General features: G+C 46.5%; 1 protein-coding gene across 1 annotated transcript in view; it reads right to left on the bottom strand.

Annotated features, from left to right (window-relative positions):
- The window catches only part of LGI2 (leucine rich repeat LGI family member 2), a 32,165-nt gene extending 25,456 nt beyond the window's left edge, over positions 1-6,709 (bottom strand). Inside the window, exons 1-4 of the mRNA XM_045998176.1 lie at positions 6,272-6,709; positions 4,331-4,402; positions 2,491-2,562; positions 397-468 (exon numbers count right to left, since the gene is read on the bottom strand). Of these exons, the coding sequence (XP_045854132.1) occupies positions 397-468; positions 2,491-2,562; positions 4,331-4,402; positions 6,272-6,468 (413 nt within the window). The 5' untranslated portion in view covers positions 6,469-6,709. The remainder of the gene's footprint in view (positions 1-396; positions 469-2,490; positions 2,563-4,330; positions 4,403-6,271) is intronic.
- Between the last annotated feature and the right edge of the window lie 19,439 nt (positions 6,710-26,148).

Raw genomic sequence — 26,148 nt, 5'->3', positions numbered from 1 at the left:
GAGATTTTCTTAGTATCCTGAAAGATAAAGAAAAGAAGGCTTACGAAGCACGCAAGCCTGTGCCCGGGACAGCAGCAGAAGTAGGTGGGTGAAGGTTTCCTCCCTGCCTCCTCCCTAAGCTGTCCCCGACCCCTAGCAGCTCAGTGGGTTCCTATCACTCATTATAGGCATGTGGTCCAATCAGGATGATGGAAAAGATCATAAAGCCAAGTGCATGAGTAATGACACTGGGCTGCTGCCCATCACCAACACAGAAACCTTTGGGGCCACCTGGAAATTAGTTTCCTTGAGAGAATGTTACCAATATGGACAGCACAGTCAAGAAAGAGCAAGGCACCAGGAAGTGGACTTTATTCCACCCACGAAAGGGACTGCAACATGTTTCACGGGACTTACAGGTGAGTCAGGTCACGGAGGCCACGAAAGGCATTTCTTGAAATGGTTTCTATTTTGTTCCCTTCGATGAACCTGAAGAGAAGAGCAGTAGCATTCAAGTGAATTTTTCTCGAGTTGGTATCTCTAAAAAATGATATTCAAAACAAAATCTGAAAGCATGCATGAATTTGAAACATTCGTCTCTGAGGGTTAGGTCAGCCGCAGTGGCTGCCAAGTGGGAGCTGGGTTTGTGTGCAAGAATGCGTGCACACAAGCGTATGTTCAGCACTCCTTCCAGAAGCGGCATGGAAGGCTTCACATTCAGAGTTGGCAATGTGGGTAAAAACATCTTGGGGGAAAAGGGGAAAAAAGAAAAGAAAGCCCTATACAAAGGCAAGAAAGTCTTAAACCTCTGCAAGACTGGAATGCTTCCAGACATCTTCCCCACTCCAACCTTCTTACATTTCACACTGCCTGGCTATTAATACTTTCATTAATATCGTTGTCTCTTGGGGGAAGCCCATTGTTTTACATCTCTGCCTTCAAGTTTTTGCTGAAGGAGAATTCCATTAAGCTCAGTTTCTGGCAAACTTGACTTCAGCATGTCCTACACAGTCTAATCTCTGAACAAATGGATAACAAGGCAAGGATTCTCTCAAGATCTCTAAGCCAGTAGAAAATAGGAAATATAATGAAGTTGAGCATGGGCCAGACTTCTTGCTCTGTGCTAACGTGGCTCAGGGCTAGCACACAGGACTTTGCAGTAATAATTCTGACCATGCTTTAAGACTTTACGGAAATTACATGAAGGGAATTCACTCCCAACTATTCCCTAGGACCACAGGGAGCTACATTTTAGTTTAGGGCATCGCATGACAGCAAATGTAAGAGGGTCTTTGATGAGATGGTCCAGGGGAAAGTCTTTGCAACACAGTGCCACTCGTTAGTGAAATAATTCTTGATTCTTATACTGACATCTTTTTGATGTCTGTTGTTTTTTTTTTTTTTTTAAATCAGGGGTCTATTCAGTAATAGAATTCAGAATAGACTGATAAGTGAACTTCCCCTCAATAACCTTGGCAGTAAAATGAACTGCTCACGAGAGAAAACTGATAGCTTTACATTAGCTACCACCATCGGCTGTTCCCGTGTTTTGATAGAACCCAGTAGGGCTTAGAATTTCAGTCATACCCCACTTTCCATATTACATATAATATCAGGCTGTTGTGAAAGTATACATATTACGTGTACTCAGGAGGAAGAATTCCTTCAGAGACCTCCTTCCTAGGGACATAAAATCAGCAGAGTTTTCTTAGACCCAGGATGCCTTTAGAATTCAAACATCTACCTGTTAACCTCAGAGAAGAAAGCAGACAGGAGGCTTTAAAAATCCTTCTGAAGGCTAACTAAGGAAATCCCATCTGATAGTGGGGTTAATATTATTACAAAGTTACAAAAGACAAGGATGAAAGCATTTAAGGGGGAAATGGACAAGAAGGGGGAGGAAAGGAAATCAGGAAAGGAAATCAGAACACAGGCAAAGCTCATTGCTAAGGGAAGAAAACTGCACACCTGAAAAGGAAAAAACAAAACAAAACAAAGCAAAACACCCTCTTCTTTTAAAGAAGAAAAAATAAAATTAGACTCTCATCAGCAGCTCACAGGAGATACTGCAAATGCGATAGAGGAGAGTCAAATTAAAAACATGAAGGTGTATCCCCATATAGGGAGACTTTCTTTAAAAATAAGTAACGCTCAGAATCCTTCAGCTTTATTTCTGGCTGATCAGCAAATCCATGCCTAGTTATGAGAGGTAAAAATATCCAACGCAATTTCCAATTGCGCTTACTACATGCCAAATTAAATGTCAGCAGAGAATGAATGAGTATCTTTCCTTCTTTGTTTGCTTTCACCTGCTTTGTCTCCAACATCCTACTGTCCCAGCATGTTTATACACAAGTAAACTATAAAAGGTCAGTGCTGAAAAGAGAAGGGGGTTTTCTCCATTTTCTCCACCCCTAAGCTCTCTGGGAGATGCTGTTCTGCTTGGAGAGCAATACGGATACTCTATGGACATACCAGATGCTCAGCAAAGAGACAAAGCACTGAACTTACAGGTATTCAAGATGGAAAAGTCCAGCAAAAGCATCATCCCGGATGACGGTAAATGAATTAGAGTTCAGCAATCTGAAAGGAGAGGACAGATCTCAGCGCAGAGATGGATACCTTAAGCAACATAGCAAAACCCTTTCTGTTTCTTTTGTTGTGTTCTGATCCAGGGCAAACATGGGCTCTTCTGAGCCTAAGACTGGCTCCTTTCCCCGAACTCACAGACGCTGATGGACAGTGGCAAGTGGATTCCTTTTGGCTAGATTTTCTGGTCACCCCCACTGCTTCACTCTCTCCCCTGTGGGTCTCAGTAAATAAGACCGGATAGCTGTTCTCTCAAAACATTCCAATACTCAGCACAACTGATCAGCCAGTGAATGCTTTATCATGCACAAGTAACCATGGAATCAGAGATGGAAAAGAACCTAACCTGACTCTACTTTAGGGGGAAATTTGTGCCCAGAGAAGTTAAGTGACTTGACCAAATTCACACAGCTGAGACCAAAACAATAAAAATTTAAAAAATTAAAAAATCTTTTTTTCTATATTATACGTTCCCATGGGAAATAATAAAAAAGCTTAAGAAATCTTCAGAAGACTCTTTATCAGCACATAGGTTTCTATTAGTCACCACTTAAGTCTATTTGGTGAGATAACTAAAATTGTATTTCTAGCATATGGAAAATATGTTTTAATAGTACTACAATTACCAAGAAATTACAGATTTTAAAATGTTAAGTACAATGTTATAAGTAGGTCCGTAACATTTCAAGAACAAAAATATCAACACTAAGTTTATTTAGGAGGAGAAGTGACCTCCTGATGGCTATTTCCTCATATTTTTCCATAGTGCATTGTGATTTTTAATCTCATCTCCAATTTAAGAAACAGGACAAACAGAATGAGCTATTGTGCTCATGACTTTGCCTATCACTGACTTGCTTTTGAAAACTGCTTTTTGGACATTTCTTTTCATCGGCAAACAATCACTGAACTGGGATACCAGGCATGACAGGAGTACCCGCCAAGGGTGGCTAGATGCAGAGCAGCTATGAGTGTGGGGAGGGGGTGCCTGGGTGGCTCAGTTTGTTGATGGTTGAGTGTCTGACTCTTGATTTCCTTGATTTTGTTTGGCTCAAATCATGATCTCAGGGTCCTGCCATGGAGCCCTGGGAGGCACTGCGCGCTCAGTGGGGAGACTTCTTGAGGTTCTCTCTTTCCCTCTCCCTTTGCCCCTCCCCCAACTCACGTGCCTGTGCGTGCACTCTCTCTTTCTCTCAAATAAATAAACAAATCTTAAAAAAAAAAAAAAGAATTCTGGCTGGGATTTTGGAAAAGTTACTCAACTTCTCGGAGCCTTAGTTTTCTTGTCTGTCAAAGGGGGAAATAAAAATACTCTCCTTGTAGGGATGATTAAATAAAATTTTCCATATAAACATATAGTATGATGCCCAATTGTTTACATACTCAGTCAACTACAAATGCTTCTATTTCCAAAGACATGTAAAGACTTTAAAATGTAGGTTTTCTTTTAGAGTGAGGTGTCTGGGAAACACTTCATTTAGGTGAAATTCAGGCCGTCGCTCAGTGTAATCACATCCCCCAGTTGCCAAATACAAGTGTTGGGATCTATGATAAAGTTCTTGAGGAAAATGTGTGTCAGAAGAAGGAGGGGACACTGAGCAAAGAGCCTGAGACTCAGTTAGGTGGGGACACCACAGGACAGTTAACACCGAGAATTTATTGGGGTATTTAAGGAAGGACTGACACAAAAGAGGCAGAGATGGCTTCTCCCAGGACTGCACCTTCAGGATCCCCATTTTCAGAGAGAACTTCCCATACTCACAGCAGCTGCAGGGAAGGCAGATGGGAAAACATTCGGTCCTTGATTTCCGAAAATGTTCCATTTACCAGGCTCCTATAGGCAAGAAAGAAGCAAAACAAGGCCTGGGGTTTTTTTTAGAAGGGATTGCAGGCTGGGCAACCAGTATTATCCTCCACCTGTATTTCAAACTCCTCCATGCAGGATGAGGCTTAAAATAGTCAACCAGGAGCTTCTCAGGGGTAGAAATGAGAAGAGTCAAACTTTCTTCCAATGAACTGGATCAATATGAAAACTAGTCTGAATAATAGAAACCTTTACCATCAGCCTAGCTCCTTCCACAGACATTATCTCAGCAAGTTTAAATCAATCCCCTCACTTCCTTTTCTTAACTACAGGAGGCCCTGGCAGAAAATGGATAATTGTTTCACCTCTGGCCATGATTCTGTTTGTGTAGACACAGCATTAATGTTGGCAGGGGAAACTCCGGGGTAGGATTAAGCATTCCCCTTGGGAGCACATCTCTGAAAGACACTCAGAGCACTTCTGATTAAATGCACTGTGAAAGCCTTGGGGGAAAACTCAAGAGACACCTGAACTTGAATGTGCGATGGGAGGTAATGCCATCTGCCAGATATAATGGTCAATGCGGGGGGCAAGCTGCTTGACTATTCTTGTGACCAGGTCCGCTATCCTTTCTGGCCACAGCAGGACCTCCACACATTAGTTCGAAATTATTTCAGTTAACATGCAGATCAATTAAGCAGCTGCTGTTCTAAAGGATTTAACAAGGGGAATTCCAGTTTCTGGAATCCTCCATGTCACACGACTTAGCAACATTAGGAATAAAAAAGGCCCTCCTTTCCTGCCAGCCAGGTCATCCAGAGTTTCTACAGTGCAAATGGGAACCCCTTCACTCCTGGTCCTTGCCTGGGGTGGGAAGCAGGGGATTTGTAGTACAGGGACCTGAGCAACTTCACCCCTGGGATTCCCTGTCTCTGACTGAGTGGGCATCACCCCAGCACCCAGCCCTGGAAGGAGGAAGTTCTTTCAGCAGGAAACATTTCCCAGCAGTAAAGCTACTGCCATTAGGAGAGCCCACTGTAGGGCCTGAATGGTTGTTTGAGGGCAGGTGGAAAGCATCTCTTAGCAGGTGAAGAAGTAAGGTGGAACCCTTCCTGTCAATTCCTTCAGCGCTGAAAAAGCAGCCACCCTAATGTGTGGTGGGGAGAGGAGCAAGAATCTTGTGAACTCTGGGCAAGAAGTCAGGCTGTCTTCCGGAGCTTGGCTGGTGGCCTGGGTGCCCCACATGCCCCAAAGCTCTGCCAGCCCTGTGCTCCCCTCTTCCAGGCCTCAGGAGGTAGCCCCCCACTTCCAGAGGCTGCCTGCCTTTACTCAGGTTCCTCCCAACCTGCTGGGTGGACAGGTCAGGAGGAGGCCACAGTGTAAACCACCGCCCCAGGCGCGAGGTGGGACAGTAAGGCCTCATCCCTCCCCTGTTTATGCTCACTCCACTCACGCTGGGCCGCACATTCACGCCCCTACCCAACCACCCTTCCCACACACCCCTCCTCTCAAACTTTAATGCGTCCCCAGAATCACCTGGGACTCCAAATGCAGACTCCAAGGCTCCACTCCTAAGACCCCGCTTCATTTAACGCGGGCCCGGGAATCTGCATTGGCACGAGCTCCCCCAGATGGGTCTGAGGCGGGTGGCCCGCGGGCCACACTTTAAGAAACACTGCCACGGGGACTTGTCTGGGTTCCCAGGCTCTGGGGCTCGGGCTCCCTCTACCCTCCCCGGGGCCCGAGACTCCACCCACGTCCCACAGCGCGCCCCCACCCAAACGCCGAAAAGAGGCTTTGAAGTGGGGGTCAGGGTCGAGAGGTCCAGCGCCAGAGGCAACTCCCCAGCGGCCACGGGCGCCGGGTGGGGCGGGGACTGGAGGGGTCCCACTCACTCACAGGGAGCTGATGTCGCCCGGCACGATCCTGGGCACCCAGGAGGAGCCCACGCAGATGATAGACTCCTTGGTACAGCTGCAAGTGGCGGGGCAGCGCGCCAGCCGCCTCACCTGCGCGCCCGGCGGGATCAGGCACGCGGCGCTGAGCAGCAGCAGCAGCCACCCCAACGCCCCGCCGCCGCCCCGCCGCAGCGCCATGCCGGGTCCCCGCCGCCCGCTCCCTGCCCGGGCGCCCACCGCCGCCGCCGCGCCGCGCGCTCGGACCCCGCGCCGCTGCAGACGCGGCCGCCGCTCGCTGCTCCGCCGCCGCCGCGTCTGCTGGCTAGGACGAGGGCGCCGCGGGTGTGGGAGGCCGAGCCGCAGCCGAGCAGCATGCTGGCCGCCACCCCCACTCGCGCCCCCCCACCCGAGCCCGGGCTGCTGGGCGGCCGCCGCCGCTGCGCCCGCCGCACTCGCGCCCGCCTGACATCAGCACTCGCGCCCGCAGACCGCTCTGGCCAATGAATAATGCCGGGCGGGTGCCCGCCCCCGCCGCGCCCCGCCCGGACCCTCCCGACCCTCCCGGGAGCCACGGACCCGGGGGCGGGGGGGGGGGGGGGGGGGGGAAGTTGGGTGACCTTGGGGGAGGGGCCGCCCTGGACGGAGACACCCTCCCCGCCCACTCTCCCGGGGACCCGGCTGGGCGGTGGGGGGCTCAGATCCCCGCAGTCCTTCCTATGGCTGCAAATGATTTGGGGGAGAAGACACTGGGCTCCTTTCAGCTGGGACAAAGTGTGAAGCCAAAAAAAAAAAAAAAAAAAAAGTAGCACCGGGGGACCTTCCTTGATGGCTGGGTGCTTTGAAGAGTACAGAATTCTGAGCAGCTTTCACTAATTTTTAAGAGACGAAATGAAGTGAATTTTTGCCCTTGAGTTCGGCGGGATCTGGCGCGGGTTCCCGCAGCACCCGGAGTTGACTGAAGGCAGCCACCTTTCCCTGCTGGAGGAACGCAGGATCTAAGAGCGGCTGCAGCAGTGCACGCCCCTGCCTGCTGCTCCGGGGCCGGCCTCTGGCTTGCTACAGAGCAGCAAAGGCTGGCAAAGTTTTCCATCGCTCAGCGGGCTCAGGGGCAGCGCACCGACCCCAGTGAAAGGGTTAGTGGAGATTGGCGGCCCGATACACCCGAGGTGCCGTGCATTTCGTCTTCTGCTAACTTTTTGAGGCAGGTCCTATTCATCTCCCCAAATCACTGATGTGGAAACTGAGGCACAGTAGCCAGCTGGAGGTGGAAGAGTGAATGGCTGGGCAGGGATGGGGATCAGAGCAGGATGGGGACTGGGACCCTACCGAGCCCCTCTTTCCACTCAGCACATTTGATACATTGAGCTTGAATCTTACCACAAGGTGGTGTGACCCAGGGAAAGCAAAGAAAATGGCCAAAGCAGAACCAAAATAATGGCCAAGAGCCAAGAGCCCAAACTGCTGGGGCTAAAGAATCAAGGGCACCATCCCGGCTACTAGCCAAGGAAAATCATTCTGTATGTTGAGATGTACCCAGAGGGATGCCTGGGTGGCTCAGTGGGCTGGGACTCTGGGTTTTGCCCCAGGTCCTCATCTCAGGAGGGTGAGATCCAGCCCTGCACCTGGCTCAATGTGCAGCATGGAGCCTGCTTAAGATTCTCTCTCTCGGGCGCCTGGGTGGCTCAGTGGGTTAAGCCGCTGCCTTCGGCTCAGGTCATGATCTCAGGGTCCTGGGATCGAGTCCCGCATTGGGCTCTCTGCTCAGCGGGGAGCCTGCTTCCCTCTCTCTCTCTCTGCCTGCCTCTCTATCTACTTGTGATCTCTCTCTCTGTCAAATAAATAAATAAAATCTTTAAAAAAAAAAAAAAAAGATTCTCTCTCTCGGGGCACCTGGGTGGCTCAGTGGGTTAAGCCTCTGCCTTCAGCTCAGGTCATGATCTCAGGGTCCTGGGATCGAGCCCCACATCAGGTTCTCTGCTCAGCAGGGAGCCTGCTTCCTCCTCTCTCTCTGCCTGCCTCTCTGCTTACTCGTGATCTCTCTCTGTCAAATAAATCAATCAATCTTTTAAAAAAAATTCTCTCTCTCCGTCGCCCTCTACCCTTCCCTGTTCTTTAAAATAAAATAAACAAAATCTTTAAAAAGAGAGATAGAGATACCCAGAAAAGGCAGTACCTAATGGAAAAGGTTATTACTATTGGAATCATCGAGTATCGATCCCTCACAAATATTTTGAGCGCAAACTGGGCTGGCCACTGTGGGAGGGGACAAGAGGACGGGCCCTAGGGATCCCCAGGGAACTTGAAGTCCAGCTGGGCAAAGAGCCCTAAAGAAGTCAAGAAGTCACTCCACACGATGCCTGGGGGTTCCAGGCTGACTGAGAGAAGTTCGGGAGCTGAGAACGGGTTTGTTATGGGCAGCTTCACAGAGGGAGCTGGACGTTCATTGGAGGGCATTGTTTCTCCAGCACCAGCATCCCTGTCCATCAGTTTCCATTCATCACCATCTCACTGTGACATGTACTCCAGGAAGGGGGTCTTCCTATTTAAAAGATGGGAAAACGGAGCTCCGAGACAGTCTTCTCGTGGCCAGGCTCACACAGGACACAGCCAGAAGGTGTCTCCTCCGCTGTGTCAGGCCCTCACTGCCATGTTGGCAGGCCTTGGATGAAGACTTTCCTCAGCAGAGCCCAGTGCTGGGAGCTGAGGACACAGACGCTCAGAAAGGCAAAAGCACGTGGACCCACCATCGCGGATGTTTGTCCTGCACATCTGAAAGATACCAGGCTTGGGAGGGATGGGCTTCTGCTTTATGGAGAGGAGGGAAGAGGCTTTCCTAGCACGGGGTCTTCCTGCTGTCCCAGGAGAAGAAACTTGGGTTCTCAGCCCTCTGGAGTGGAGCAAGGTGGAAGGGTCGAGAAGGTAAACCCTCCATCACCAACCTGCCCCGCACAGGGTGTAATTGTGGGCAAGTGATAACCTCTGTAAGCCTCAATTTCCTCACCTGTAAAATGGGAGCTGGTATCCACCTTTGGGAGTGAATGGTGACCAAGAATGCGCAGCACCCGATTCCGCACAGGAGGGACTGGATGTTTGTCCAGGAATCTCTGTGATCTTGTGGGCAGTGCAGTTCTCAGCAAAACCCTGGTCTGGAGGTGAGAGACAGAGGCCAAGAGGGGCTCTAAAAGGAGAGGAATTTTCCTGACTTCTGTGCCTCCATTTTAATCAAGGACAAGGACACGGTCTAGCACCGTGGTTCTCAGTAAGTGGTGACACTTAGCCATTCTGGGTTGTCACAGTGGGGAGGGTGCTACTGGTAGCTAATGCGTCGAGGCCAGAGATACTAGTAAACATCCCGTAATGCACAGCAAAGAATGATCCAGACCAAAATGTTACTGGTACTGAGGTGGAGAGACCCTCGTCTAGTGTCCTGGAAAGACCCTTGGTATGAGGAATTCTGGAAATTAAGATTCTGGACCTGACTTCACTATTTGTAAGCAAGCCTTTTTTATCTTTCTATCTTTCTATCTTTTCATCTGTAAAATGGGGGGGGTGGTGGTAATCAGACCTTCTCTCTTTCCTAAGTAAATGTGACATTCCATCATTATTATTGTCCTTCCTTTCCCGAACCTGAAAAACTAGAAAGTTCCTGAGAGGAAGAGTGCAGAGAGAAGACTCGGGTAGGGTAGCAGAGCTGGCAGGGTAAGAATTTGTTTCGGCTCTGTTAGAGACACCGAATGAAAGCTTGTAAATTATAAGGTGCAGTTTATAAATTAAGATATAAAAATGGAAATGCAGATTACTTTGGTTTGGTTCCAAGATCTTCAGCAGTTTAAAAAAAAAAAAAACCTAACAGACAATCAGAGAGACACAGTCTGTTTCCAGGAAATAGCAAGAGTTTTTCAAAATGTAAAAATCCTTGTTCAGATGTACACTTACTCAAGCTGTGGCTTCCTGACATGAGAGATTCCTGCGGGGGTTGGAATGGCAGGTGTAGGCAGCTCAAGGCATTGTTCATTCATTCCCCTTCTCATTCAACCACCTGTCAGTTCCTTTGGTCAATGTTGATTGAGAGCCCTCTACATGCTGGGTTGGATTTAGGCGTAGAGTCAAAGAAATGTCAAGAATGCCTCCCAGGTTCTAGCTTGAACCAGTGGTGGTTGGAAGGCACCATTTCTTGAGATGAGAAAGCCAAGAAGAGAGCTTGGCTGGGAGAGTGATACCAGCAGTTTAGTATTGGAGATGTTGACTCTGAAACCTCCAGCGGATACCCACGTATGGCTAAATTGGCAGCTCACTGAGCAGTGGGGATAGCAATGAAATGATTGGGGGGGGTGGGAAATCTTCATACCCTGGATGAAACATTGATTCCATCTCAGCAAGCATTCAATGTAAAGTTGGTTGATTGGATGAGGGAGTGGATGAATGACATTTTGCACATACTGACATTCAAGAGAAAAATATCTCTCAGGTACAATCAGCAAGGAGCACAAGAAATCTTACAGAGGGTGTGAATCTCAGAATATTGCTGTTTGGGGATCTATTTTCAGACCCCAAATGATCCTCAAATCCTAAGCTGAACTGTAAATCTTGTAAGAATCTCAGAGACCTCATCATGCTTCTAATCCCCCTCCCCTATTTCCAACCAAACCCTACCCCCACCCCTCAGCTGGTCTTCTCCCCAGAACCCTAAGCTTGGGAAAGGCTTCCCTAATGTCAAACATTTCTGGCTCAGAGCCTTGCTGTCAGCAAAGGAAGAAAAATTATTCATCCAAAGCTCAAAAGCACTTGGTTTGAATGGCTACAAATTGGATTCCCTGGAGTAAAAATTTTAAAAAGTCTCATCTATTTTTTTTTCTAATCAAAGAGTGTGCCAATCCCTCTTTGACCACATCACCCCAATATACCACTCTTGTGGTTGGCTGCTGGTCAAATGTGGATGCCATTTCTGCCTTCCGCCATTTCCTCTTTTCATAAACTCAGTAGGTGTTACAAGTCTGGAATTCATTCCAAATTTGCCCCGACTGGCCTCTTGTATTCTGTAATGTTCTCAAAGGGCTGCCTGTGGATATCTCATCAGAGGAAAGGCCCTCAAGACCCTGCCCGTGGTGTCTGGTGACCCTTGCCATCTCTGCCCCAACACCAGTGTGGGATGTTTCTCACCCAGCACCAACTGCTCCTTCTTCTGACAGTAGGTCATGATTTTGCTTTGGAGGAAATGACTCCTTCTCAACATTCAATCCATGTGATTTATTTGATAAATACTTCCATCTCCTGTTGCAAATGTCAGGACTAGAGTTTTCCAGAACATTCCATCCTTCCAGCTTCACTGACTGGCTTAGTGAACACATTACCCTGCTGGAGCAATCAGGGCTAACAAAAATCCCTTGTCAGGGTTTTTGTTTGAAACATCAGGAAGGAGTCTCTCTTTCCCACTTGCCTAGGAATTGTGGTCACAAGCCTGAGAACTGAACCTGAGAACCTGCCTATCCTGAGAAAGACATCCACCTGGGGGAGAGATCTCTATGGCTTTGTTTGGACCTCCTATCAAACTACCCGGTTCAACTCTGCAGTGAGGTGGAACCGTAAATTCCCTTACTTGCTTCATTAGTCACAGTATGGGTTTTGCTTTATTGCAACCAAACGAATCTTAACTAGCCTGTTCAGACTCAGGCCGCATGCCATCATGCTAAGATGAAACCAGGAAGCAGGTAAATCTCCATGTCCCTAGCTGTGTTCTTCAATGCTCTTTACCCTCATTCCCCAAATTTGTGATGTCCTTTTTCTTTCCCTTTGCAAGGAAAATTTTCAATTTTTGCATCGTCTGGGTCATTTTTCTTCTTGCTCAATACTGCCCGAGTTTTGTCTGTTTTTTTTTGGTTTTCTCCAGGAATCAAATTATGCCTGTGTTGATTCTCTCTACACTGTCTTCGTTTTCTCCCTCATTACTATATGTTCTCATCTGCATCATCTGTTTTCTTCTACCTATTCTGCAATGTTGTGCCTTTTTTTATACAAAGTTAATCAGCTAGAGTAAATTTATTTTACAAGTCACTTTACTTGACAAGAGTCCCTTGTAAGGGCTAACTTTTTGTGCTAACTTGACTGGGCCATGAGATGGCAGATAGTTGGTAAAATATTTCTGGTAAAACACCTTCTGTCCAAAGGTGTTTCAGGAAGAGATGAGGATGTGAACTGGTTGACTGAGTAAAGATCACCCTCACCGGTGCTTGTGGGCTTCATCCAATCCATTGAGGGCCTGAATACAACAAAAAGGAGGAGGAGGGATGAATTGGGAAATTGGCTGTCTTGTTTCTCAGGCCTGTGGACTCAAATCGGGACTTACCCCTGTGTGCTTGTGTCCCTCTCCTACTCCCCATCCCCCACTCGCAATTCTTGGGCCTTCAGACAAGGCTGAATTACAGTTTTCCTGGGTCTCTGGCTTGCAGACAGCAGATCATGGAACTTCTCAGCCTCCAAAACTGCGTCAGCCAATTTCTATAATAAATCTTCTCTTATGTATCTTATTGGTCCTGTTTCTCTGGAGAACACTGACTACTATATCTCTTTGTTTACGTTTACAAGACAAACTGCCTGAAACTCCATTTCTAGTTCCAGGAGCATGAGTCCATCTTTGAGTTGGGTTGAGCTGATTAGAAGCATATCTGTGTGTATCCCCTAAGACAAGGACAGTTTTCTGCGTAACAAACTTTCACGATCTCAAGTGTGTAAGTCAGTATGATAATTTTATGGGAAATCTCTTTGCTCTTCTTAACAAACAGATTAGACAGAAATTCTACTTTAAGAGGACGAGTTACCAAATGAGTACAGATTTAACTAAAATGTTTAATAATGGATCTGTAAATATCCTCTAAGCTCTTCTGTTATCCATTAACAATGGTTAATTCAATGCTTCGTACTTTCAGAGGATATATATCCTTTCCAGATTCCTGCTATTGAAGCCTGTGACCTCTCATCTCAACTTAATTTTAATCAAGACTAAATTAAAGATATTTGGGGCTTATAATTTTTCCCATTCTATAGCATCTGAGTTAATCTGTGTTTTCCTGCCTCTCTGCTCAACCGGCCTAGCCCACATCAAAATATGTTCTGACGGAAGTACCTGAAATGCATCCACATTTCATCTCAATGGCTGTTTATTCATTGGGCTGTCAATCCCAGGGACCTTTGTGTTTGAGTGTAGTTCGCAGGCAGAGGCTAAACACCAAGGGGGAAATTTCAGACAGAGTCCGGAACTCAGAAAATGGACTAAGGCTTCCCCTGGTATCCACAGGCCTAGCTATGGGCCTCCTCTTCACCCCACCCATGTCTTCCAGGAAGAGTGGTTCCAAGGAAAAGTGTCCAGAACTTGTCTTCAGAACCCTCCCTATGCCTCCTTTCCTGCACTCTTCAGAATCCGGTGCTAAGAAGCACGGAGGCAGTGGGAGGCATCGTGGAATGTGTCGTTGGAGGGCCTGATTAGAATCCCAGCTTCATCATTTATCACCAAAGAGACCTTATCTGGTAACCTTCGAGAGCCTTCATCTTTTCTCTGTAAACAGGAAAGGACAGGGCACATCACCCTGGGTGGCTTGCATCATGAAATCAGTTGAAGAATGTGAAAATTCTTCTAAGTAGTGCAAGTTTGTTAATTAAGCATTTCGCTCATTGGTCTCTATCTGTTCACTGAGGACCATATCTGTGGCTACAGATATGGCTACAGGTATAAATAGATCCTCTTCAGGAAGCTTAAAATGTACCCCAAGAAATAAGACGTTTCTATGTCAAGAAAGCCTGCTAGTACCTTAGAAATGTCTTGGTTCTTCCCCAATACTTTCTCTCCATAGCCCCCAAGAAACAGAATCCACACATTTATCCAAAAGCTGGAAAGACTGGTTTAATTGTTCAGGGAATATTTACTCTCTGTCTCCCATGGGCCAGGCACTGTGCTAGGCTTTGGGAATACAATGACAGCCATGGAAACTATGGTCTAGCTGTGGATTCCTGCTGCCATTGGTCTGCCCTGTGCATGCAGCAAATCCAGGTGACATCCTATGCCCTTGGATTAGCAGCACCCCCCCCCCCCCCGCAACTAGACAGGATCTCAGGATCCTCACCAAGGGGTGAGAGGGTGGTATCTCCAGCCCAGTCCCCTCTCAGAGTACTCCCCTTACACCAGGGCAAGACCAGCTCCAGGCTCATGCTAGGACAAATATCCATCCTTTAAACCAATCTCATGCTTCCTTCTTTGTGATCATTAAGAGCTTAGAATTTGTGTGGCTCCTAGAGACTGCTAGTTCAGTAGGAGAGTGGGTGATCCATCCTTTAAGGAAGGGAAAGAGGGTTTGTCCACCTGAATGCTGACACTCAAGCGTGGTTATTTCAGGAGAAGGGCAGTTGTAAATCCCATGATTGCCCTCAGCAGGCGGTCTTGGTTCATGTCAGGCAAAGGCCCAGAAACAAAGTCTGGGGAGGGTTTCTATCTCAAGCATCCCTGCTGGGATATTTCTTTTCCCTGGCAGAAGAACTGAAGGCGTTCTGAAGGGTGCCATGATGAGGTCTGACGTTCACGTAGAGGTTTCACGGTTAACAAGGCCTTTCCACCTCCATGATCTCAGCTGCAGCCCCCCGGTAACCCTGCAACAGAAGACATTTTCAGAAGGAGAAACTGAGGCCCTGACAGGTTACACGGCCTACCCAAGATGAAGCAGCCAGTGTCCATGTGTCGAAGACTGCCCTGAAGAGAACTGCCCTACCCCATCACAATCCTGCTGGAGGAGTTGGGGCAGGGATTAGGAATGAGGTGGAAATAAATGGATCAACGCTTTCCACGAGAGTCTAGAAAGCAGAAGCCATGATAGTCCTTCCTCTATCTTGCCCAAGTTATTTGAAGTCATCTTTTTTTCCCCCTTTCCACTGTTGGTGGGAATATAAATTGGTACAGCTATTATGGAAAACAGCCGTCCCACTAGTGGGCATATAGCCAAGGGAAATGAAATCAGAATCTCAAAGAGATATCTGCACTCTTATGTTTATTGTCATATTATTCACCATAGCCAAGATATGGAAACTACCTAGGTGTATTTGATGCAATCTTCTCTCTCATGTTGGACAATTGTCCAAGAGCTGTGGTGAATAGGACCATTCTTCAAGCCTTCAAGAGGCAGGTCTAGATGATTTTTAGATGATATATGTGACCTTATATGATGAACCTCTCCAAATATCCCCAGAAGCACTAGCTGAGGGCAAAAGAGCAGCGGGCAGAATGAAGGCCCCCTACAAAAGTCCTCTTGTTGCCAAGGAGGCCTGGCTCTTGGCAAGAATTCCCAGGAACTGGGGCACCTGGGTGGCTCACTGGGTTAAGCCTCTGCCTCTTCAGCTCAGGTCATGATCTCAGGGTCCTGGGATCAAGCCCTGCATCGGGCTCTCCGCTCAGCAGGGAGCCTGCTCTCCACCCCCGCCCCTCCGCCTGCCTCTCTGCCTATTTGCCATCTCTGTTTGTCAAATAAATAAATAAAACCTTTAAAAAAAAATTCCCAGGAACCATGAGAGAGCTGCTGAAGGGAGACAAGGGCAGAGGGAGGAACAGACATAGTCACCCTTGGAGAGCAGGGCAAGTCATGGAGACTGCAGACCACCACACGGCCAGCTGGAAAAGCCACCCCTAGCCAGCCTCTGCATCCTTTTCCAGACCGCAGGTCCCCGGAGTGGACACTCCAAGACAGCACTATTTATTTTTATCTATATCTCATCTGAGAGGAATAATGGGATTCATCAATAATGTCTTGTTTCTGGACTCATTTGGGAAATCAGAAAATTCTCCACAAGAATAGCGTACTTTCTGATCGATTTTACTATAATATTCTGGACAATGTAATTACAGCTGGATCTTCCCATAAAAACCAGAGGACTGCTGCTGTGCTTCCTGGTATATGGACAGGCCACTGGACAAGGCTTCCAAAGGCTGAAATTGGTGCTGTCGTCTCCCCTCAGGATTCTGTATCTCCTCACATGCCATAAACACTCATGGCTCCTGGAAAATGAGGTCAGCCTCCCTTCTAGCTCCTTCTAAGCTCTCTTGGGATGCTGGTCTGCAGTGGCATGCTATTTGGAATCTTTGCAAAGCAGAAGCTGAACTGGAATAGAAAAAAGTGCAAAGGCTTTTTTTTTTGGTTGGGGGGGGTGTGGGTAATGCCATAAAAGAAAAGATAGGAAACAGGCTGGGGCCGGAGAGCCATTAGATTGTGATGTAGACTCCACAAAGATCAGCCAACCCTTGGCAGGGGGGTCTGAAACAGATCTAGCTGTTACTGGAGTCTCCCAGAGGCAGAAATGGCCAGCCCTCCTACCACCGCCCTGCTCAGCCAAATCCAGGAGTTTCCGGAGGGAAGAGTGACCTGGCTTGCAAGCCGAGGAGGATCCCAAAGGACCTAACAGCTACAGACCCATCAGCAAGGCACACTCCTGGCCTTTCACAAGGAGAGACCTGGGCTGTGATTCTTGGGGTCAGCTAAACATAGTAAAAGAGACATCTGGGCTTTGACAGTTGACATGAGCCAAGGGGGGAATGTGGCACAAAGTTGTTACAGGAGATCTCTAGGCCTTTCTGGATGCAAGAGAATATTAGAGTGATTGCTTCCTAGAAATTTGTGGCCTAGCAGGGACTGATGTCTGCCGCTTATTAGATTCCATTCTTTTATACGTCATGAGTTGATTTGATAAACGTACGTGGGGCAACTTTCAGCGTCTATCTATTGAGCTGCTTGCATATGGCAAAGCCTGGGTGAAGGACTAAGGCTATTAAGTTTGCTGACACTGAAGCCCTGCCCTCCAAGAGCTGGTACTTAGGGGTGCCTGAGTGACTCCGCCAGTTCAGTGGCTGACTTCTGATTTCTGCTCCGGTCATGGGGTCATGATCTCAGAGTCATGATCTCAGGGGTCTTGAAATTGAGATCGAGCCCCATTGTGGGCTCTGCACTCAGTGTTGAGTCTGTGTGTCCCTCTCCCTCCCCCTTGGCCCCTCCCCCCAGGGTGCTCTCTCTCACTCTCTTGCTCTCTCATGCTCTCGTTCTCTCTCTCGCTCTCAAATAAATAAATAAAATCTTTTTAAAAAAAGAGCTGACACATAAGCAACAGATAAATAACGGGAGAAATGAAAGAAATCATATGACAATTGCTATTGATAGGAATGACATTTGGGCTTGATCGGTTAACAAAAACTGAGAGGAATTCCAGAAAAATTGCTATAGGAGATCTTCAGGTCTTTCTGAACCCAAGAGACCATTATCAGTGATTTATTCTTATACATTCACTGCTTAACAGGAGTTAATAACACAGAGAGCTGGAAATGTGCAGAAGAGGGAGTGATTTCTTCTAACTTGGAAGGCTTCCCAGGACTGGCTTCCCTGGGCCAAGATGGCCGGAGCTGGACCATGACGAATGGGTAGGATCCAAACAGACAGATATGAAGAGAGGGACGTTCTCCCTGGAGGGAATAGGATGAGCAAAGCCACTTATAATTAACAAAAACCAGAATAACAGCTAGCACAATTCTAATGCCTATTTATACCAGGCATTTCATATAAGTTTATCTTACTTAAGACTTGATATATCTCCAACGAGGAGGTGTTGGGATCCCCAACATGCAGAGGGAGAGTCTGAGGCTCAGAGAGCCCCTCTGAGGGTCTAGCACTGGAACATCTGGGTGGATGTGCCCAAAGGCCAGGTGGAAATTTGCATCTGAAATGCAGGGGGGTCAGGGAGGGGTTTGGGAGAGATGAAGAAGAGATCACTGCTGTGTGGAGGTGAACATCTAGGGGTTTGCCATGGAGAACAATGGGTCTGCTTGCAAAAATAGTATGAGTATGAGACTACGGAGGTTGGCTAAATGCCTTATGGGAGGAGAGGAGCAGAATATGTTTTGCTGGGGTTAAAGCAGGCTAGAGAAGGAAAGATGGCGACAGAGAGATGAGGAAGTTCCTGCTAACTAGGAACTAGGAGCCCTTCCTCAAAACTCCTTGATCTTTGGAATAACTACCCAAAATACACAGGTTTCAGGATGAGTGATTTATTTATTTATTTATCTATTTATTATTATTATTTTTTTTGTAAAAGGCAACAGAAGAAGCTTTCATGTCACCCACACTGGGTGACACAGAGACTCTGGCTCAGAGCAGGGACCCAAGATGGAGAGGCCTTGACTCATGTCACCCACACTGGGTGACACAGAGACTCTGGCTCAGAGCAGGGACCCAAGATGGAGAGACCTTGACAACCCAAGCCCTGGGAACTTGCAGCAATCGTGGGGAGAGCTCTGGCCTTTCACGAGCTGAAGGTTCAAGTCAGGAGTACCAAATTCTCTATGGAACTGGCTGAGAATGGAACTGTAGTCACCCCTTAAGGAGCTATAACAGGGGCCAAATCCAGGGAAGAAAACAGCAAAGGCAAACTAGAGACAGGATGGAGGTGACTTTGAGCAGAGGAAAAAGCCTGGGGCCTGGCTCTGCCCTGAACCGATTGCTGAGCACTGGAAATCTGGGCCTCGTGTCTCCACGTAGAAGCTCCAGCAACCCCAGCACCCAGAGCTGTTCACTTTATGACATTTGGGCTTTCCAGAAGATTGAACAGGAAGGTAGGAGCAGCATAAAGAGCTGCATGTGCTGGACAGACAGAAGGACGTTAGAGGAGGCAGTGTCCATGGCTGAGAAGGTCACAAGCTAAGAGCTGCGCCCTGAAGCCTTCTGGGAGAGTAAGTAGTAGGTCCAGGTGGCCGTTTTCCAGCCTAGGAGATCAAATGTCCATGAATCCCTTTTTAATAAGGTGTGTCCAGTTTGGAAAGTGTCTGTGTACCAGGGTTGTGACCCTGAGGTGCGTGCTGGGTGAGCCTGCCTACATGGCAGGCGGCACATTCTGTCCTGGCTGCTGACCCATTTCCCAAAGCCAGGTGACAGGAATCCCACTGCTCAAACTCATGGCCCCAGGGATAAGCAGGTTCCAATCATGCAGCTCTGGGAAATGATCCTCCCCTCTCCTAAACAGATGAAGGGCTTCCAAGGGCTGGGAGGACTGTGATCTCCAGTGGCAGTCAGTGTCCCTTCTGTTACTCTGACTTTGACTCTTCCAGCTGGCTCTCCTCAGTCCCCAAGGTGTCCTGTCTCCAGCCAAAGAGGACACTGGGCAACATCACACACAACTTCATCAGCCAGGAGGCAGGCAGAGGTATTCTGGAAAGACCCACTCCTCTCTGAGAAGCCCCTCCCCCACTCAGGCACCCCAGGTACCGAGACAACACAGGACTCCTTCATTGTCACGTCTGCCCTTGGGTGGACTAATAGCCCATCACTCGTCTTCATTCATCAGAGGCTCCCCCCACACTTCATTCTCATATCTTCTCCCATATCCTGTCTTCACCAAGCCCTCCCCACCTCCAGTCATCTAAAATGGTATCTCCATGACCCTCCATCTGTTCACACAGCTTTTCCTTCATAAGCACTTCCCACTACTCACCATAGTATATATTCATTGGCTGGTTTATTCGGTTAATATTGTTTTTCTCATTAGAATGTCACCTCCACACAGGCAGAGACCTTGCCTATCTTATTCTCTGCTGTCTCCCGAGGGTCTAGAAAAGTTCCTAGCACTGACTAGTCACTCAGTAAATAATGAAGATTTAGCAGATGAATGGATGGCATCGAGATGGTATATTTCTGGGGCCCAAGGGCAGAGATGATCATCTTTGGTTTACTCTTCTGGTCCCAGGGCCTCACACAGTCTCTGAATCATAGATTTTCAAAAATTTGTTGGATGAATACGTGAAAGAAGGAAGGAAGGACCAATGTTCATGCCAGCATCCCTGTCGTGTGACTGAGGAAGCATCCTGCACAGCGTCAGGATTGGAGCACTTGGAATGGACCCTAATGAAGATGAAAAACCTCAAAGAGAAGTCATGGAGGACCAAAAACACTCTAGACACCTGGAGTTGCTCAGATCTCTGGTCTAAGATGAGGAGGCTCCTGTCACACGGTGTGAAAGTTGCTGCACTATCATCATGGGGACTGATGCTCCAGACAAAAAGGATAGACTCTGTCACCAACTGGCTCTGTGACCTTAATCACTGAACCTCTTTGGGCTCCCTCAATGGTTATTTGAATCAATTAATGAATGATGCTGTAGGAACTTTCAGTGGTTCAAACTTTCAACAGAACATGAAAGGGGGATTAGATTGACTCCAAGATGTTATTCTAGTGCTAACCATCTACATTTTCATTTTTCAAAGTATAGAGGAGATTCTTTCACGAGAAATCAGATATATTTAAAGGTACAAGACTGAGCTTGGAAATCAATATATAACTCTTCTTCTCTCTCTCCGTCTTTTCATTCTGTTACCTTCTTGAACAAATTTCCTAGCTCATCCATATTCTCGGTTTGATGTATTGGGTTTACATCCTCTGTTTGGATGGATGATGGGTTCCTCTTCTGGGAACAGAAATTAGATCTGGGGGCATCTTGTTTGCCTTCTAGTCAATAAAACCCTTGTGGGGTGATTGGGATTGTTATCTCCAATTACCCAATACAAAAAGGTCCCATTGACTATCATGAAAAAGACACCTGGAAGTCACAGTCACCACTGACTCATGGGGGTACATTAGAGTTGTTGCGTTTGAGTGATGATGGGGGAATGTTTTAGTAATTTGAGATCATTAAACTTGATAACAGGCTCATCTTATCTTCCATGTGTGTCTGAATGGTTTATTTACATCTGTGTTTATTAAAATTATTTACTCATACTTTCATTGCACCCAATGTTCCCCATCAACTTTTGACTCCCTTTTGATTCTTCTTTACTATTCCACATCCATGGTGTTGCTCTGTGGCAACAGGGTGGGATTACAGGGAGGAATTTACCCCCATGGGGGCTGAGTGCACCAAAGGAGTGTTTTGGCAATTGAGGGCATGTCATTACTGGGGATGGCTCAGGCAAGAGTCGTGCTTTTTTCTGCCTGAGTGTGTGTGTAAACCATTCCCTCTACTTGGAGTCCTCTGTCCTTCCACATCGCACTCAGCTTTCCCTCACTTACTAAATCCCTAGAGATGGTCCAGGCCTCAGTCTAAACAACACTTCTTCAAGAAGCTTTTCCTGACCTCCCTTAGGTAGGTCAAGTGGCCCTGTCTTTGTGGTTTTAATACCTGTGTTATCCCCCAGAGAAGCACTGTCCTGTAGAAAGAGAATGCAAGCTATGTGTGTAATTTTAACTTCTTATTAACTACATATTTAAAAAGTAAGAACAAAACTGGTGAAATTAACCTTAATAATATATCTTATTCAACTTGACTGTGTTAGCTCCTCAAGGCTACTATAACAAAGCACCACAAACTGGGTTGCTTAGACAACAGAAATGTTCCGTCTCATAGTTGTGGAGGAGAAGTCTAGAATAATGGTATCCAGAGGGCTATTTCCCTCTGGGGTCTAGGAAGGAAGAGTGTGGTCCATGCTACTCTCCTCCTTCCGGCAGTTTGCTGTTGATCTTTGGCATTTATTAACTTGCAGGTGATATTCTTTCTTGGGTCTTCACATTTTCTTCCCTTTGTGTGTATCTCTTCCTCTCCACATGCTTTTCCTTTAATAAGGATACCCAACAAGGTTATCCTACTTCGGTATGGCCTCGTTGCAACTAATTACATTTGCAGTGACTCGATTTTCCAATAAAGTCACATTCTGAGTACTGAGGACTAGGACTTTGATGTAAGAATTTGAGGGGACACAGTTCAATTCATAACATATTAATTTATAAATATAATTTATAATATTTAAAATATTATTGTTGCATCATGTAACCAAAATAAAAATTATTGAGATATTTCCATTTTTCTCCATTCTCAGCCTTTTGGAATTCAGCAATGTACTTTACACTTATATATATACTGGTGTATTTTATAGCTCAAATAGTTTATTCTTATAGCAGTAAATTTTCATCAGAAATATTTTATCTATATTTAGAGTTCATAAAATTTCCAGTGGAAAATAGACTCATGTTCCAAATTTTACAAAGCAGACTTAAAAAGTTTCATAATAACTGAATTGAGTACCAAAAGAATCATTTTCCTTTGGTATTTGCAGAGAGCAGACACACAGTTGGTCTTCCGTCTTGACGGCAGATGTGATCAGTGGTCTACCCCACTGTGGAAGCGAGGGAGATCACTTTTACTCACATTGTTGGCTGAATTTCTGACATTCCATACTTCTGGATTTATTTTTCATTGTTCCATGAGCCAATAAAGTATATTATTTTGTTTCTGCTAATTTGAATTGAGTTTTCTGCTACCTGCTATGAAGAATGCTATCACAGTCAACGAGATCTCATGAATTCACACGTCAGGAGTCACCATGTTCATCCCACAGATAAGGAGAGAGGCTTAGAGAGCTGGAGCAACATTCCCAAGTTCACCCAGCCAGGAAGTGACAGCGCTAGGATTCACCTATTTCTTTCTGACTCCAGTGGGGGTGGCATTTCTAACGGTCCCCACTGCCACCTCCTAAGTGCAGGACACATACCAACCAGACAAAGGAGGAAAGGAAACAAAATGGCAAATCAGACTGCAGAAGTGTAAGGTTGGGGGGGGGGGATTTACTTCCTGTGCATCAAAAAAAGGAAATTAACTACATTCATGTACATGGAACGAAAAGAACTGGTCCTAAAATAGGGAGGCTGAGTAAACACTCTTAAGAGATGTGCTTTAATGAGTGGGGAAAAGTAATTAGGAATTACTATGTCAATTGCATATAAATAGAAGCTCTTAAAACATTCAAGAGTATTGAAAATAATTTGAGGTTTTACATGATTTTACAATTCTCCCTGGATTTGCTCTTTGCCCAACAAGTAGTTCTGTGCTTGCTGATGGCTCCTTGTGATGCCCACAGAAAATGGATCCATTTGAAAATTTACACTGGGACTCTGAGCTTTGTCCTGCCTGCTTGATGAATCATTTGGAACACACCAAACATCGGAATGAAGTGGAAGGACCCCTAGAGAAAGGAAACTGTTTATCATAGAGGATAGCAGGCCAGTCATGGAGACACAAGCCCCTTCCCTAGCAGAGCCTAGGAGGTCCGTTCTCACAAATATCTCATTAGATCTCACATCCTTCTCCCGGATGAGGAAACCTCACACCCTTCTCCTGGATGGGGAGACTGAGGTTAATTAACTTGCCTGGGTCATACAATGCATAGGGGACAGAGCTTGGCTTCACTGTCATTTATAGACCCAAAGGCCTACATTGAGAGAGCCTGATAGTTTTTCATTTTACATTTCTTTCTTGTTTTCCTTTAGATCTCCCCTAGTGCTTTGTTATGTCTGCGTAATTCCTCTAGGCCCCGCCACCTTGTGTTCTCATAAGGAGACACAGACACTAATGACATAATTGGGAGGTCTCCAACATGTTGACAAACAGGTCCCCAATGCAGGAGCTCTGGAACCCTTGAGACATCAGAAAGCTTCCTGGTGGGAAATTGGAAGGACACCCAGCTCCCAAATTTATTTACTGTTCTGTTAACAGAGTGTTCCAACAGCACTGAGTGAACCTAAGAACCTCCTAGGGGTTTCATGAGAAATACGTTTTTCTGGAACAACATGGCACTTTGGAACTTCCAGTCCCTGCTCCCCAGTTACAGTTGCATGAGCCTAAGTGTTCACCTTACTCTTCCTGAGAATCAATTTGCTCATCTGTAAAGTAGTCAAACAATCCCAACCTCACAGTGGTTGTTCAGGTGAATTACATCTGGGTAACGTTTAGACATTTTTCTTCCTAACTGCCTCCCCTGTGAAATCTGTCTGTGTATCTGTGCTTTATACATAAAAATAGGATGTTTTCATCACCCAAGAACTAGTTTGCACACTGAGATCAGCATCGCCTCATGCCATCCTCCGGTATCAGCCGCTGGATCACAGCTCCAATGCATCTGTTTCCAGAACAAACCATCAGTGTTAAGACTTGCTGCTACCCAGGCTACTTTACTTTCAAGTCACTTTCTTCAAGTGCCCAGGAAACATGGGGGCTGATTTGAAGACCTCTAAGCCACATCCTTGTGCGTGTTATAGGTTACATGTACTGTACCTCTTTGTGGAGTTATAGAGCCTGTCTTTTCTGGCTGCAGATTTAATTTCCTTGGCACTGGAATTCTTCTTCATTTGGTCTGTCTGAGCTTTTCACAGGCAATCATGGGGTTTAAGGAGGTTTTCCTCACTGGTGTTTTGGGTGTGTGGGGCATAAGTGCCTGTCTTCTGTCTATTCTGTCCATTGTGGCCCACAGGTCTATGGGAAGGGAGAATAGGAAGTTTCTAATGCTTTTTTGGTGGTGTTGTTAGACAGTTATAATTCAAGCATGCACAATGAAAAATTAGATATTTATAATATGTTATTGAAGTATAGAAGTGGGTTTCCTTGAATTGAAGAAAAAAAAACCCTCACGGTTGTGAAGAATTTGCTCATTTATTTAGTAAATATTTATGGAACACCTGATATGGGGCAGGTTCTGCTCTAGGCCCTGGAAATGCAGAAGTGAAGGAAGCAGTCAGAGTTCTTAGAATTTCTGTAAGTGTGGGAGACAGATGATAAACAATAAATGCCCGGTGGTCAGTATCATGAAGGGAATGCAACAGACAAAGGTTGGAGAGTAGGAACAGAGCACTGCCTTTGAGGACATAGCATTTAATAAGGCAGGGTGGTGGAGGGATCTGGGAACGTCCTACTATGTATGTGAAAGCACATGGAAACATCAGGTGCGAGGGGCCAGGAAGCCAGCAGGGCTCTCTTGGGCCACAGTAGGAGGCTTACATTCATTTTAAGTGCAATGGGAAGCACCTGGAAGGCTGCGGAAGGACAAGGTCTGGCATGTAAAGAATATACTGTACATAGCAAGCAAAAAGAGGAGCAGCCAGGAGAAGGGACTCTGGAAGATGTGCTGGGGGTGCTCCAACAAGTCATGGTACCAGGAGGTTTGTGATCTGGAAACTGTACTTTTTATATATGTATGTATGTATATATATATATATATATACATGTATGTATTTATCTGGAAGCTGTATTTATTTATTTATGTATTTATTGGAACCTGCACTTTAAAGAGTTATGAAAAATAGGCAGTCCCAATATTTTACATTCCCACCTTGTCTCACCAATCTTGAAGGCACTTGCAATAGAAAGGAGTAAGAACACTGCATGAACAGGACCATTCACTGATGGCGGGAGGCAATCCAGGTGAGTCAAAAGCATGCCAGAGAGAGCGACATACATTTCAACCTTGACTGACTGCTTCCCATGGACAGATCCTAAGCAAGCATCTTATGTCATCTTATGTCTAAGCATCTTATGTCAATTCTGAACTTCACTTCAGCCTTCCAGGGTATGTCCTAATCTCCCCAAGTTAGCAAGTACAGCATTGGAAGTCTAACTAGTAAGCAGCAGACCCAAATCGAACCCAGGCCCATTTGACCCTGAACTATAGCCCAGCTGGTCAGCTGAATGCTCTTTCACCCGAAGATACTCTCTGAGTTCGTGTTCAGGTCTAGGCTTTGTGAGTCTATGGTGTTGTCCCAGGCATCCGAGTGTGCTGAGGTTCCTGGCCCTATGGAGAGAACTTGTGCATACGAGCAGGGGGAAGGGCAGAAGGAGGAGGAGACGGGGAGAGAACCTCAAGCAGACTCTCCACGGACCGCGGAGACTGACGTGTGGTTCCCTGTAACAACCCTGAGATCATGACCTGAGCCCCCATCAAGAGTCAGAAGCTCAACTAACTGAGCCACCCAGCTGCCCCTGAAATGTGTCTTTCCTACCCCTAACTCCCACTGGCCAGCACAGTACCTGGGTCATGGTAAATCCTCAGCT

This window comes from Meles meles, chromosome 2 (genome assembly GCF_922984935.1).
Source record: "Meles meles chromosome 2, mMelMel3.1 paternal haplotype, whole genome shotgun sequence".
Taxonomy (NCBI): Eukaryota; Metazoa; Chordata; class Mammalia; order Carnivora; family Mustelidae; genus Meles; species Meles meles.
Note: the sequence above shows the minus strand (reverse complement) of the source record. Positions and strands in the feature narration are given on the sequence as shown.